This window comes from Takifugu flavidus, chromosome 13 (assembly GCF_003711565.1).
Source record: "Takifugu flavidus isolate HTHZ2018 chromosome 13, ASM371156v2, whole genome shotgun sequence".
Taxonomy (NCBI): domain Eukaryota; kingdom Metazoa; phylum Chordata; class Actinopteri; order Tetraodontiformes; family Tetraodontidae; genus Takifugu; species Takifugu flavidus.
In genome coordinates, this window is record NC_079532.1 from 10,695,999 (window position 1) to 10,709,307 (window position 13,309).

The 13,309-nt window shown below is 40.1% G+C and overlaps 2 protein-coding genes across 5 annotated transcripts; both read right to left on the reverse strand.

The window, feature by feature from the left end:
• Positions 1–66: 66 nt before the first annotated feature.
• Positions 67–4,762, reverse strand: LOC130536591 (myosin heavy chain, fast skeletal muscle-like). The gene is made up of 21 exons (XM_057052646.1): positions 4,730–4,762; positions 4,542–4,579; positions 4,051–4,272; positions 3,825–3,968; positions 3,585–3,741; positions 3,471–3,498; positions 3,291–3,396; positions 3,111–3,203; positions 2,969–3,032; positions 2,799–2,897; positions 2,619–2,722; positions 2,368–2,506; positions 2,141–2,259; positions 1,793–1,942; positions 1,538–1,708; positions 1,131–1,431; positions 984–1,054; positions 808–895; positions 557–674; positions 353–476; positions 67–228 (listed from the first exon to the last, which is right to left on the reverse strand). Exons 3-21 carry the CDS (start codon positions 4,255–4,257, stop codon positions 67–69), a joined length of 2,445 nt encoding a protein of 814 aa, XP_056908626.1. The 5' UTR covers positions 4,258–4,272; positions 4,542–4,579; positions 4,730–4,762.
• Positions 4,763–7,716: 2,954 nt separating this feature from the next.
• On the reverse strand, positions 7,717–12,466 carry psme3ip1 (proteasome activator subunit 3 interacting protein 1). Of its 4 annotated transcripts, none has more exons than XR_008953344.1 (9): positions 11,981–12,174; positions 11,250–11,383; positions 11,005–11,143; positions 10,659–10,757; positions 10,342–10,464; positions 9,816–9,954; positions 9,311–9,411; positions 8,441–8,642; positions 7,717–8,098 (listed from the first exon to the last, which is right to left on the reverse strand). XR_008953344.1 is itself a non-coding variant. In XM_057052436.1 (9 exons), exons 3-9 carry the CDS (start codon positions 11,129–11,131, stop codon positions 8,094–8,096), a joined length of 801 nt encoding a protein of 266 aa, XP_056908416.1. In that variant the 5' UTR covers positions 11,132–11,143; positions 11,323–11,383; positions 12,218–12,466; the 3' UTR covers positions 7,717–8,093. The 4 variants fall into 4 exon arrangements, 3 of the variants coding, with proteins under 3 accessions (XP_056908416.1, XP_056908414.1, XP_056908413.1); XM_057052436.1 differs by lacking the exon at positions 11,981–12,174 and adding an exon at positions 12,218–12,466 and having other exon boundaries at positions 8,441–8,647; positions 11,323–11,383; XM_057052434.1 differs by lacking the exon at positions 11,981–12,174 and adding an exon at positions 12,218–12,465 and having other exon boundaries at positions 8,441–8,647.
• Positions 12,467–13,309: the final 843 nt, after the last annotated feature.

The following is a 13,309-nucleotide window of genomic DNA, read 5'->3' on the forward strand; positions in this document are numbered from 1 at the left end:
TGGCTTCCCTGTCAATAAGAATTGTATTCAGTTAATTTATTTATATTTTAAAACATTGACGTGCATCTAAATACATATGGTTTCTACGTGCCTCCTTTCCATCATCTTCACAAATTCCTTTCTCATGAGGAAACCACGGCAGAGAGCCTGAGTCATGGTGACCAGAGCTGCCAGTTTTTCATCTCTCATCTCCTCAAGTGTACCCAGAAGACCAGCCTTGAAAAACACCTGAGAAACAGAGGTAATTCATATTTTGAATGACACATCAGGCCTTTTTTGACATTTCCTCAATTGTTTAAACTATTTCCCAAGTTTTATATATCATATCCGACACTAGGGTACATCGTATTACCTTGGTATGGCCGAACCTGTACTGGTCGTGATCAACATCAATTGATCCAAGCAGCTTCTCTGAAGCCTTCTTGTTATCAATGAACTGACCCTCAGGGATGACACTGGCATTCAAGACCTTGTATCTTTATGGAGACAGTCAGGAGTCTTCATGATAAATTTGTACATATTGCATTTAAAATGCTTCTTTTTTTGGACAGAATACCTCTGCTTGAAATCACCATAGAGGATTCTGCTTGGGAAACCTTTCCTGCAGATTCTGATACCCTCCAGCACACCATTACACCTGAGCTGATGGATGACAAGGAAGTTCTCCATCAAACCTGTTAAAAGAGCAAATGTTTATTATTTGAAATAAAATTTCACTGTTGTGAAAGTAGCACATCATTGAGAGATCCAATGTAAACAAAACCTGACCACAAACATTCTGTTGTGATTGTGGTGTGGTTTTTATACCTGGAGTTTTTGACTCGTTGGGAATCAAGCAACGCACAAAGTGAGGATGGGTGCTCCTCAAGTTGGTCATGAGCTTGCCCAAGTTCTCCTGTGGGGCCAAAAAAGTTATATATTATTCATGAGATACCTGAGTTACTTTCAAGAAGAAACCATTTTTAAAAATGATGTAATCTTACCCTAAATTGTGAAGACACAGTCTGCATAGAGCCACCCTTCTTCTTGCCTCCCTTCTTGCCACCAGCGGGCTCTGTAGATAATTTAAGTTCATAAGTTTGGCTGATTTAGACCCATTGCGGTTGAATTTACTGAAGTAAAAGTCCTACCATCCACAACAGGAGGATACAGGGTAGAGAGCAGCTTAACTGGAGACTTCTGATACAGCTGCACAACAGACTCATTCAGTGGATCCTTGTTCTTGTCCAGCCAGCCATTGATATTGTAGTCCACAGTACCAGCATAGTGCACCAGGGAGAAGTGGGCCTCAGCCTTTCCCTTGGCTGGCTTTGGCTTTTCAAAAGCTTTGTTTTTGCCCAGATGCTGATCATACAGCTTGTTCTTAAAGGATGTGTCTGTGGCCTTGGGGAACATGCACTCCTCCTCAAGGATGGAGAAGATGCCCATAGGCTAGAAAAGGTGTGCAAATACACAGATGTAAGTTACATATTCAACTGTAGCCAAACCAAGAAATACATAGATATAAAAGGGTCTCAAGATACAACTAGAATAATACCTTCTCAATCAGCTCAATGCAGGCAGCCAAGTCCATACCAAAGTCAATGAACTCCCAGTGAATACCCTCCTTCTTGTATTCTTCTTGTTCCAGGACAAACATGTGGTGATTGAAGAACTGTTGCAGTTTTTCATTGGTAAAGTTGATACACAGCTGCTCCATGCTGTTGAACTGTAAGGATACAGTTGTTCAGTATAATGCCTGACACCAAGGCTATTCAAAGACTGAAGGTGAACAGTTTGTTGTTTGATTTACATCAAAAATCTCAAAGCCAGCAATATCCAAGACACCAATGAAGAACTGCCTTGGCTGTTTAGTGTCCAACATCTGGTTGATACGGACGACCATCCACAAGAACATCCTCTCATAGATAGATTTAGCCAAGGCAGGCACTGAGTTGTTAACCTGAAAAAGCAGACATGTGGTGTGAATAAACCTGGACTACTGGTTTGCAAAAATGAATATCAATATGTGTCTTCTATTCCTTAGCTGATGTCTCACAAAAGTTACTCATACAAACAGGATAAAGCCGGAACATTTATTCTTAGCTGCATTGTCTCAGACTGTGAACAATTTCAAACGTGCATGATTCCTCTCCCATACCTGAGGGACTGTCTGTCCCTTGGTAACAAACTCATTTCCGACTTTCACCCTGGGATAGCACAGAGCCTTCAGCATATCAGCAGAGTTCAAGCCCAGCAAATAAGCAACTTTGTCAGCATCTGAAAATCATGTCACACTTTGTAGTTAGTGCATAGAGGATGTGGCCTTGACTTTCCTTGCTGCAGTTGCTGCAAGTCCAATAAAGACTTTTTCTACTTTACACTCACCCTCTGTGCCATCAGGCTCAGCCTGCTCCTCACGTTGTTTCTGCTTGAACTTCATGTTACCATGATGAAGCACAGCACCAGTCATTTTGTAGATGCTCATCTTTTCTTCATTAGAGAAGCCCAGGATATCAATAGCATTCTAATCAAACAGAAATGCAAATATAAAGATTCCAAATGGTCCTGTTTTTCATTTCTTTTAACAATGCCAGAGACAACTGATCATTTTGAGTTTTCAGCTTCATAAGTCTCACATCAGTAGCTTCCAGCTCAACTTTGTCGTCAATGCTGGCCACAGTGATCTGACCCATGCTACACATGGGGAAGTCATAGGGGTTGGTCGTGATAAGTGACATTTCTAGAAGAAAAGTTAAAAAGTCAGTAGTCTGTTGAATGTTAGAAAAAAAACTTGCTAGATTACAAGAAGTATTTACCAATCAGCTCAGGTTTGTGGTTGGTCATCATCTGGTAGAAGATATGGTAGCCTCTTTCATCGGGAAGCTGGAACGTCACTCTAGACTTCTCCAGCAGATCTGTCAAAGTGGTTTAACAGTTAGAGCCTGGCCAAAATGGGAATGTGTGCATCACCTTAAGTCTTACTCACATGTCTCAATATCAGCACTAGCCAGTTTGCCGGTTGTGCCAAAATGAATTCGGATGAATTTACCCTATTGAGGAAAAAAGTATGAATATGAAGGGGACAAAAGGAAGAAAACTCACACAAATAAAAATCACTCTGTACTTACAAAACGAGACGAGTTGTCATTCCTCACAGTTTTGGCATTACCATAAGCTTCCAAGAGGGGGTTAGCAGCAATAATCTGATCCTCAAGTGAGCCCTATAGTCATTAGAAGTGATGTGAAAGGACTTAGTGTGTGTTTAGGACAGGAAAAATACATATTTATCATTGGCTAAGGTAACATACTCCCATCTTTGATTCCTTCTTCTTTTCTCCACCACCAACAGCGATTGTGGCAAAGTACTGAATGACACGCTTGGTGTTGACAGTCTTTCCAGCACCAGATTCTCCACTAGGTGCATGTAAAGATTTGTTAAAAATCAGTTGAACGTATGTATTTGATCAAATTTAACAAATATAACTTACGTGATCAGGACAGACTGATTTTCCCTGTCTGTTAGAGACAAAAAAAATTATAAATATTTGCTAAAGACACATACAAAAACTTTTTTTTTATTCATTTATTTTCCTATAGCTTACCTGTGAGCATGAATTGATATGCATTGTCAGAAACAGAGAAGATGTGGGGTGGAGCCTCCATACGCTTCTTGCCTCTATAGGCACTTACAACTTCAGAATCGTACACAGGAAGCCATTTGTAAGGATTCACAGTGGCACAGAACAACCCAGAATAGGTCTGAAAGTAACCAGAGATAATCAGTTGTTAGTCCATCTTCACCATTTAGCAAACATCCGGTATCCCATCAGTCAGTGTCTTACGTAGATCATCCATGCTGCATAACGCTCTTTGAGATTATACAACACAGAGGCTTCATTGAGATGGGTCATCATAGCCATGTCCTCAATTTTGTCAAATTTGGGAGGATTCATTGGAGTGACGTCATCTTCTTTGACTGTCCTCTCCTGCAAGAGTGACAGTATTTTTAAAGTAATTTTTAACTATGTTTACTCTTAATTCATCTTGACTTAATTGACACCCACCCACCTCTTCAGTACCCAGGACTTTGACCGTGACCTTAGCACCATCTCTCTTGACGATTGTTCCCTTTAAGTACAGCTCTTTAGTATCAGCTACGTAGCAGGCACTCTTGGCATCAAAAGGTTTGCTTTGAGCCTCAATTCTCTCCTTCTCTGGTTTCCGGAGATAAATGGCAGCTTTGCCATAAATGGCCATCTCCGCATCTGTACTCATGGTGGCGGCTTATGTCTGTTAGATAATTACAGAGGATTTGAATTATTTCCGTTACTTTAATTAAAACTAAATTAGCGGCAATTTTGATTGTAACATACGCTACATATGCTATATAAATAAAGATAATTTGATTAAAAAATAGTGAGACTGCAATAATTTTTTTTCCAGCAATGCATTCCATTATAACATTGTATGTTATGACTTCCCAGCTGAGAAGATGAGAGTAATTTAACATATTTTTAATTGTTTATTAATCAATCAATTAATTGTTATATTGCCGTTACCTTGCTGCTCCTCTGGGGAAGGATATTCTTTATGGCTGCTAAAAGAATATAAGTGAAATGAAAATGAGAGTTTCAGCAGTTATTAATTTTTTTCTTAAAAATGGGAATATTTTAATTAAGAAATAAATTTAATTTAAAAAAATAATTTAAAAAATCTACCAAAAAAACAGCAACCAAGCAATATTTACCACCAACTCACGGGTCTCCTGTTCCACACTGATGTCTCCAAAGGGGTCCTTATATTCACAGGGGCTTTGCTGACACAGCCAAGTTATATGTAGTGTATGTGCCAAATAAGGAAAGGGTGACGGTAAAAAGGAGACGCAGGTCGTAAGCCAATACATGTGATGTTTAAGGTGTCAACTCATACCAGTTGCTCTTGGACATACCACTTTAAAAGATCAATAAGCTTATGTTTGTTTTTTTTATAAGTGCAGTGCTCTAATTAAATAATGCAGTAAATGAAATTATTTATTTTATGTGAATGTCTTCCCTAAAATATTATCAATTAATATATGGCAGACTTAAAAAAAATGAAGTGTGCTATTTCCAGATTCACAACTTTTACTGAATAATCAGTGGCATAAAACTTAATCTTGGCTTTTTAAATTGATGAAAAATGGAATTCATGGTTGCATCAATTCTTCTTAGGCAGAGATTAGAGAGTATTTGGAAGAATTATAAATATATTCCACTCCCCACATGCATATTTTTATTGGTTGAACAGATGGCAGTTGGATATTCCCTCCCAGCTATTTTCATATTTTTTTTAAAGAACAAATACTGTTGTAATGTGTGTCGTGTTCTTTGCTTTCAGATTCATTTCTGTTGTATGTTTGATGACACTTCAAATAAAAAGGGGAGAGACAGAGGTTACTTTTTCTCCACATAATTAACTTAACATTCCTTTGGCCGCCTCTAAATATACTCAATTCCCACACGACCTTGACGTTGTGACGGTCACGTCCTCAGCGACTTTGCACCTTCTCACTTGATGACTGGTGTGTTTGAGAGTCGCCTCTGGGCATCGGAAATGTAGCAGGCTGTCATGGCGGCGGGGGGGGGGGGACAGCAGAGAATGCTGAAGGGTCTGGATATTTCACTGAGCGGAGATACCAGGAAATGCTGTGGCGAGGATCAGATGAACTTGCTGACCCCCCTTCAGGGCTACTTCAGTTACAGGAGAGCATCAATCAATAATTATTCCGCTGAAAAAAGAAAAATGTGCTAAAATGTCCTTTAACCAGCTGCAATGAATCCAGAACATCCTTCAAACAGAGCAGGCATGATCTGTGGCAGGTGTTTGTATGGGTTTACCCGATCCGTGTAGATTAGGGTGGTGGGATTAACATGACATCACATTATCACAACATGTGGTTTTATTTACAAGAGATATGGGCTTCTTCATTCATTTGCCGTCTTCAATAACGGAAATTCTTCTGTCAATTGTGTGTCGCTTACGAAGCAGAAGTTATACATGGAACACAAGACGAATATGGTCAGAGCAGCAGCTGCGGCAGTCTTGACATTCCTCTTGAACATTTGTCTTACCTTTCAAGTTGCCACCAGTAAACACTGAGGTTAGTAAAGTTTAGATTATCCTTTAGGTTAATCAATCTTTTAAAACGGATGTTCTATCTTTTGTTATCCGTTCTTTTTTTAATTCAAGCAAACCATTGAACACGTATGGAGGGCTAACTCCAATTATTCTTCACATTAATTATTTCTCTGTATGATTTCTTCCAATTAAAAAAAGGTATACAATTTTCAATCAACATAGTAACATTTCCCAATTAATACATGGCATGTTGTAAATGATGAAAGTGTAATCAAATATGGAACTAGTGATGGTAACAGGATGCCACCAATATGTGTGAGCCATTCACACCCATGCTGAGGTATCAACACTTTAAAAGACTCTGCCGACGCAGCGCTTCAGGCCTATTCCTGGCATCACGCTTATCGGTGCATTTTAAACATAGTCCCCCCAGGTGCGGGCCTATATGTTTAATGTGCGGATGATTGCGCAATCGGGCAATCCACAAATGCAGATTAATGCTGTATCGTGCAAAACGATGGACTAGAAACACCACAGTCACGGTCTTCTCTGGGCCATTAAGGCTCTTCTACAATGGTTTGAGGCTAAATGGTCCTTGAATGTGGAACCTTGGGCGCTGAGTCCTGCAGACGACAGTGGAGAGGGACCCCCAGCTCTTCTGAGAGCTGCTGCTGTCATCACACTCAAAACGAACAATTCTCTGTTTGGACGTTGGACATGTTTGATTGGGAAGAACCCACAGAGGTCCCAACCTTTGAGGAAGTGTGGGTGTATTTATTTGGTTCTGCTGCTCTATTTTTGACATTTTTTTCCCTGTACATCAGAAACCAATGAAGGAGACCTCAGCGCTTCACCCTCTGGTCCAAACAGAGGAATTCACTCCGTCAAGCTGGCAGAGCTAAAGCGACTCAAATCAAACGGGCCTCTGCAAACACAGCTGTGGTCACAGGGGCCTCCGCCTGTCCACATGCATCTGGGGTGAACTGGCAACTTAAGATTAATTGTTGTTCTGGGACTATTTTCTACTCTCACTTTCTGACACATTTTGAAATATGAGTCAAAGCGTTGAACCAACTGATTTATCCTCAACCTCAGTATGGAGGATGAGCCTGACCTTTCCCCCTGTGGTGGCTCACGTTTACCATTAGGGGTTCCTCAAGGGTCTCTTTAGCCCATTGCCTCTTTTTTTAGGATAAAGGTGTCATTTCACTATTCTGTAGTTGCGCCTGCCCCAAAACTCAAAGAGAACATTGATACACTTTCCAAAGAGAAGCTAGAGGTTACGATGCGGTTGAGTTGTTCCTCCACTGTGATAATGCGCGCTACCAAACTGGATTCATTCTGATATATTTATCTGTTTCTTGTTGGTTACGCTCACATTATTGCTTTACTGGGATAAATAAAGTTTAATTTGGGTTATTAGTTCATTCTTTCCCTTTTTTGGCAAATTTGACCATTTTTTGGTAATTGCATGGATGCAGTAGCTCCAGAAAAACCTTTGCCAAATGACCACAAAAACTACAAAACACAAACTTGCACACAAAATTTCCACACGTAAAATTTGTATTTTGGTACAAGAACAAACAACCACACACAGACAAACACATGGATCTCCAATAAAAGGTAAAGACTCTTTATTTCATACCCCAAACGCAAAGCAAACAAGCAGCAATCAGCAAGCCAACATCTCACATGCTCAAACAGAAAAGAAATGAATCTTTGATTACACCCCACACATCACAGAATTACAGATTTTCAAACAATATAAAATCGTTGTGCAACCTGCAAATAGAAGCACCAAACCCAGGCTTCTTCTCCTCCTCTCCTTCAGCTGACACGGCCTCTTCTTCACTCCATCACTGTCAGTGTTGACTCAAGCCACCAGGCTGGTTCTTGTTGCGTCAAGGAGAAGTAGGCGGAGGGGTAGGGGTCATGTGTTGTGGAGGATGTTCTAGAGTCAGGGGCAGCATTTCATCCGGGCTGGATCGCCCACCTTAAACTGCGTGAATTGAGGGAAGGAGGGGTGGAGGCGTCACAATAAAGATGAAAACATGCTTACAATGTTGTAACTGTCTGGGATAAATCATACTGTGTGTGAACCAAAATCCAGATTCTACTACCAAAGTGAAGACATTTTTGCTGGTCCTCTCAAATTCAAAGGACTGTTTGAGGGTTAAGACCTGGTTTTTAGGTTAATATTAGAATTCAGCTTAGGTCAAGGTCAGAGGGTTATTTGGGATGCTAGGGTTAGGAGTAAGGAGCTGGTGAATCCCTTTTGCCTATCAAAGTCCTCACAAAGATAGAAGAACGAGGTTGTGAGAGATGACTGTGTTCACTCTACCTTCACTGTCTGAGCTGCTGTCGGAATCGCTGCTGCTGGAGTAAACACAGAGACCTGGTAAAACGCCAACACACACGGCTGCTGAGGGCAGGTGCAGCCCTCCTGGTCCTGAGTGAAGGAGAGCTGAGAAGCTCCTTGTTGTCTGGGTGGCAGCTGTCTGAGGATCATCGTCTTCATGCCCTCTTTCTCCCCCTCCATCCTGCTGTACTGAACAGCACAGTTCAGTCAATACAAAGTTTGTTACTGTACACACGCATGTTTTTTTTTTAACATTTGATTTGATATGGATATTTAACTTTTAAACTGTAACAGAACTGAGAGACAACCAAAGAGTCAAACCTGAAGAAGAGATTTGGTAAAACCTTTTGTAAAAAAAAAAAAAAAAAAAAAAAATAGAGAAGAAAGCTATTTCTGGAGAGGACACCCTCACATTTCGGACTGGATGGAAACCTGGTGAGTCCTGGAATGGCTGAGTCAACACCGTGTAGGGTGACCTGAATTAGTCTGTACAAGCAAAAAGCCCTCAAACATCCAACAGCTGAAAGAATTCTGTGTTGAGGAGCAAGACAAACGGTCCTCAGATGGCTGTCAGATGGTGGGGGAAGTGTCTCACTTGAGTTATATCAGTCAAAGGGGGGGAAGCTCCTGGGGTAGGGTGTCCAGTTAGAATACAAATATTTGCTATTATTTGTTCTAGTTGCACAATCTCAAATGTTTTTCAGCTGCAGTGAAACTATTTTCTTCTTTGGAGAAAAATCAAATCCCACTTATGTGTGAAAAATTATTTTAAAAAGAACTTAGTATTTAAATGAGTCCTATTTTTTTTGCACGATCCTGTCAAAAAGGTGTCTTCAGTTTGCTGTAGCCTACCATTGCATTCTCCTCCTGGTGCACCTTCATTTGCTGTCATTGCTTCAGCTGTTGTCACGTCCAGGATCTGTTTCTTACTATGCTCTGATGAAAGGGAGGAACTGGGGGGAAGAGTAGAGGCTTAAAAAGTCTTTGTAAAAAGCAATGTGTCATGTTAATAACATCCGCCCTTGGCTGATAAGGTCATATCTTCACTTCCTGGTTCTGTGTGTGCAATGGTGATCAGGTAATTGGAACTAGTATCTAGAGCCCCTGCTGACATTCTGTCCAGAATCCGTCGATTCTCTTAAGAGATTTCAAGGATTTTTAACATCAAACTGAAAATGCAACATTAAGAAAATGAATAGTTACACTTGGCTACAGTGGTGTTACCACGGGTTCTATCATTATTTCAACTTTTTTTTATTTTCAGAAATAAAAGATGCATTTTATCATTACATATTAACCCTGTTGTGTCATCAGCCTTGTGTTTAGGGCATTGTGATCGTAAATGAAGAGACTGTACCTGCGTCTCTTGACTGCTCCGGCCAATAAATGGGCCTGAGACCGGTGGCTGGTCTTTTGCTCTGCTGCTACATGTTTTACTGCTGCCTTCTTTTCTGTTTCTTTGTGGCTTCCGGTCGATGCCTGTTTCATTAAAGCGCTGTGGAGGCACAGAGTTAGAGAAACTTGACAATAACGGGGTTCTGAATGGACCTGTCCCACCACACCTCTGTCCCTGCTTTAGTGTGCTAAAAAGGTAACCAAGTATAAAAAACAAAAGATCAAGAAAGTGTATCTAAAACAAGCCCTGTGGCCTTTAGAAACTGAAGTTGCAATTAATGTACCACAAAAATGGGCAGATAACAGGTACAGGTCTGGTTAATGGGTCAGCCAATCATCCAGGAACTACTGACAGACTCCAGATATATGAGGAGGGGCGCTGTCACGCACCACCAGAATTAACTTAGGGCTGCAGCTCAGGGAAGTGTCCTGGTTGTTCTAAACATGAAGAAAATACACATGCTAAACCAACATAATGCAAAAGGATATTCGGTATTCCAAGAGTTCCTGCATCTCTTCATCTCTGGTTTGCTTCTCCAACAGGCACTGTTGCCGGGAAACCTCGTCAAGGAAGTTAGACTCATCCTGATCCAACCCCCTCACCATGTTCTCTGCCACCACGAAAATAGAGATGCTCAGGATGTAGGGGACCACCGTTCATAGCAAACAAGCTATGATTAAACAAGCACGATTACACTGATTTAACATATAATTCATATGAAATTCAGCAACAGACCAAGTCCCCTTTCTGAAAGTCAAGATTTTAACCCAGTAGAGATCTGTAACAAAGCCTAAAGCAACTTACTGAATTTAAACTGCTCCTCAAACTCTTCTTGCTTCTTGTCTTTCTGCTCCTGTAGTCGCTCGAAGAGAGAACGAGGGTCATACGTTTCCTCAGGGGCCTCTGACGATGACAAAAATGAATCACTTTGAATGGCGAACGAGTGTGTTCAAGAAAACCGTCAAAGGTCAGGTATTGCCTGTGTATATTTATGGATACTCATCTGTAAAGAGATATGTACTTATATAAATATATACCTACATGTCTGTACATACACGTGTATACACTTGTGCTTTTGTTTACATACACACAAACATGTATAAAGTCTATGATGGAATAATCCCTTCAACATAATTAATAAAATCCTTACCCTCCGGGTCATCGGGTTTCCTGACTTTCTCCCATTCCTCCTGTCTCTGCTGCCTCCTTTTATCAAGTTCAGCTTCAGAGACAAACTTCCGGCTGAGATCCACGCCTGCTTCCCCTCCCCCCGCCATCAGGTGACTGATCTACACAGGGATACATCGTTACTGGCAGTCTCAAATGGGGCAGCATTTTTTCTACTTCAAGTAGGATTCAATGATCATATGTAACATGTTAAATATGTATTAATACCTTAAGCTGATGCCCAGCCAATAGCACTGACACAAGTGTGGGTTCTGATCCAACAGCTAGACAAGTTACTGACCAATACTGATGTCTAGTAGAGTTGTGGCAGGTTGGGGCTCTTTTGGCAGCAAAAGCGTGACCTACACAATATGAGAGAACTGTATCAGAATGTTATGCCTGATGTGGTTTGGTATCTTGAATCTAAAATGAAAAAAGAATCCAAAATGTAAAGTGTGGGGGCCCAGGATGGAGTGAAGGACCACTGCAGTCTATATGTTGGACTGTCCTGGGGCACCACTCACACACACCACCAGCGGCCCAATGATAACAGTTTAATGCATCACTTTTCTCCCTATGGCATGATTACTTTAACAGCAGTATGACATTTACATATGTATATTTAACAATGATCGAAGTTTAACCCTCATTTTTTACATAACTTTTGTGTTCCCAGTCTTTAAGTCAATTTCATCACCATTTTTTGGAAATCCCAAACATTCCCCAGGTCTAAATATATTAAGTGAAATCGGAGATTTTGGGGCTGCTCTGACTAACGTGCAACTAAGTATTAATGAATGAGTTTAAGGTGATTTAAAATGGAAAGATATTATTCCTATTAAAGTTAACTAACGTGATTTTGTTCAGTAGGGGGATTAGAAGAAATTGCCATTTAATGCTAACATTTATACTGGGAGGGCATATGTGTTTGACCACACAGTAAACCACAATAAAATTACCCTCAACGTAAATGTAAAGTTTCTGCAGCTTGTCTCTTAAATGTTGTAAATGCGCTGTAAAGTTTTGGAGTATTCGATTAAATATTAGCATAGTTAGCATCCACCCAGCTTGTCACTAAAGTAAAAGAGCAGAAAGTGTGGTTTTCTCTGCAGCTGCTCCGCTGTTAAACTTCCACTTCTGCCCTCTAAGCTGCTCCTAATAAGCATCATTTTCATTTTTCTGCCACGTTAACTCACCAACCACAGATATTGTTGCTTGTCAACGCTTTAAATCGATGTTCTTGGTGTCACTGTAAAAAACGTCCCTCCGGATTGTTTACAGAGGACTTTGAGTTCCTATTCGCAGTCAGCTGTTGGAGTTTTTCCTTCTTTGTTCTTTATAAAGAAACAATAAATGTTCAATAACAATTTCCAGGGGTTTACATAATTCAAATGTAAAATATGACAAAGACAATCATCATATTCGGATTATTTTTCTTCTTCTTGATGTAATTGGTGGTTGGCATTCAACTAAAAGGTGCATTACCGCCACCTCCCAGCCTGTAGTGTGGCTCAGTAGAGTGGTAGAAAAATACAGTACAGTCTCAAATTCTTATCATTACCAACTACTTTTAATAATTTCCTGCCCTTTAAAATATTTTCTTCTTATTCAAAAATAACGTTTTAAGGTAACTTTAATTTATTTCCTCTGCTCATACACTTTAGTCACATGGGTCACAATTTTTATATTTGCCAATCGGGTGTCTATTCTATGTAGTTGTAGTTGTTTTTGTGGCCTTACCATAAACCCAACAGTTCAACATGAGTTTTTCCCCATTTCAGCTAGCAATACTGTGCTTGGAGACCCCCTTAAACCCATCAATACATGTCCTCAAACCTTTTTCTTGCTCCACATCCAGATTTTTAAGATGACTTGAGATCTTTTTTTTTTTAAAAAACTAAAAAAAACTTTGTTATCTTCTTCTTAAGTGAATTGCCAGGAGGTAAAGGTCTATTGATCTGCAGTGTGGACTGGAGAGCTGCACCTTACACATGTTATATTTACAGAATTTGTTAGTCGAAAAGAAAGATTAGTTACTTCTATGCTTGTTTAATAATACTAAGCTGTCATGCCAATTCAAATACATTTTCTGAGATTTAGAAAAGTTAACAAGTCCATGATTTAAATATAATATAAAATACAATTACAATTTTAGACATCACTTTTTCTGCAGTACCACGAGTGACCACTTGAAACACTTCAGCATGCGGCTGAAGTCCACCTCTGCGTCTCGTTCTTCATAGTTCATAGTTCTTTATACTTCCAAAGCTGAAATAAATGTGGTTATA

Bases quoted from the DNA above. Each gene is read 5' to 3' on its own strand.
- LOC130536591 (XM_057052646.1), bottom strand. From the start codon at position 4,257: ATGAGTACAGATGCGGAGATGGCCATTTATGGCAAAGCTGCCATTTAT. The intron at 3,969-4,050 runs GTGGGTGGGTGT...TCACTCTTGCAG, and splicing joins AAGTCCTGGGTACTGAAGAG to GAGAGGACAGTCAAAGAAGA. The intron at 3,499-3,584 runs GTAAGCTATAGG...TGTCTCTAACAG, and splicing joins ATATCAATTCATGCTCACAG to ACAGGGAAAATCAGTCTGTC.
- psme3ip1 (XM_057052433.1), bottom strand. From the start codon at position 12,080: ATGCTAACTATGCTAATATTTAATCGAATACTCCAAAACTTTACAGCG. The intron at 10,758-11,004 runs GTAAGGATTTTA...TGTCATCGTCAG, and splicing joins GAAACCCGATGACCCGGAGG to AGGCCCCTGAGGAAACGTAT. The intron at 8,648-9,310 runs GTAGGCTACAGC...TGTGCTGTTCAG, and splicing joins ACCAGGAGGAGAATGCAATG to TACAGCAGGATGGAGGGGGA.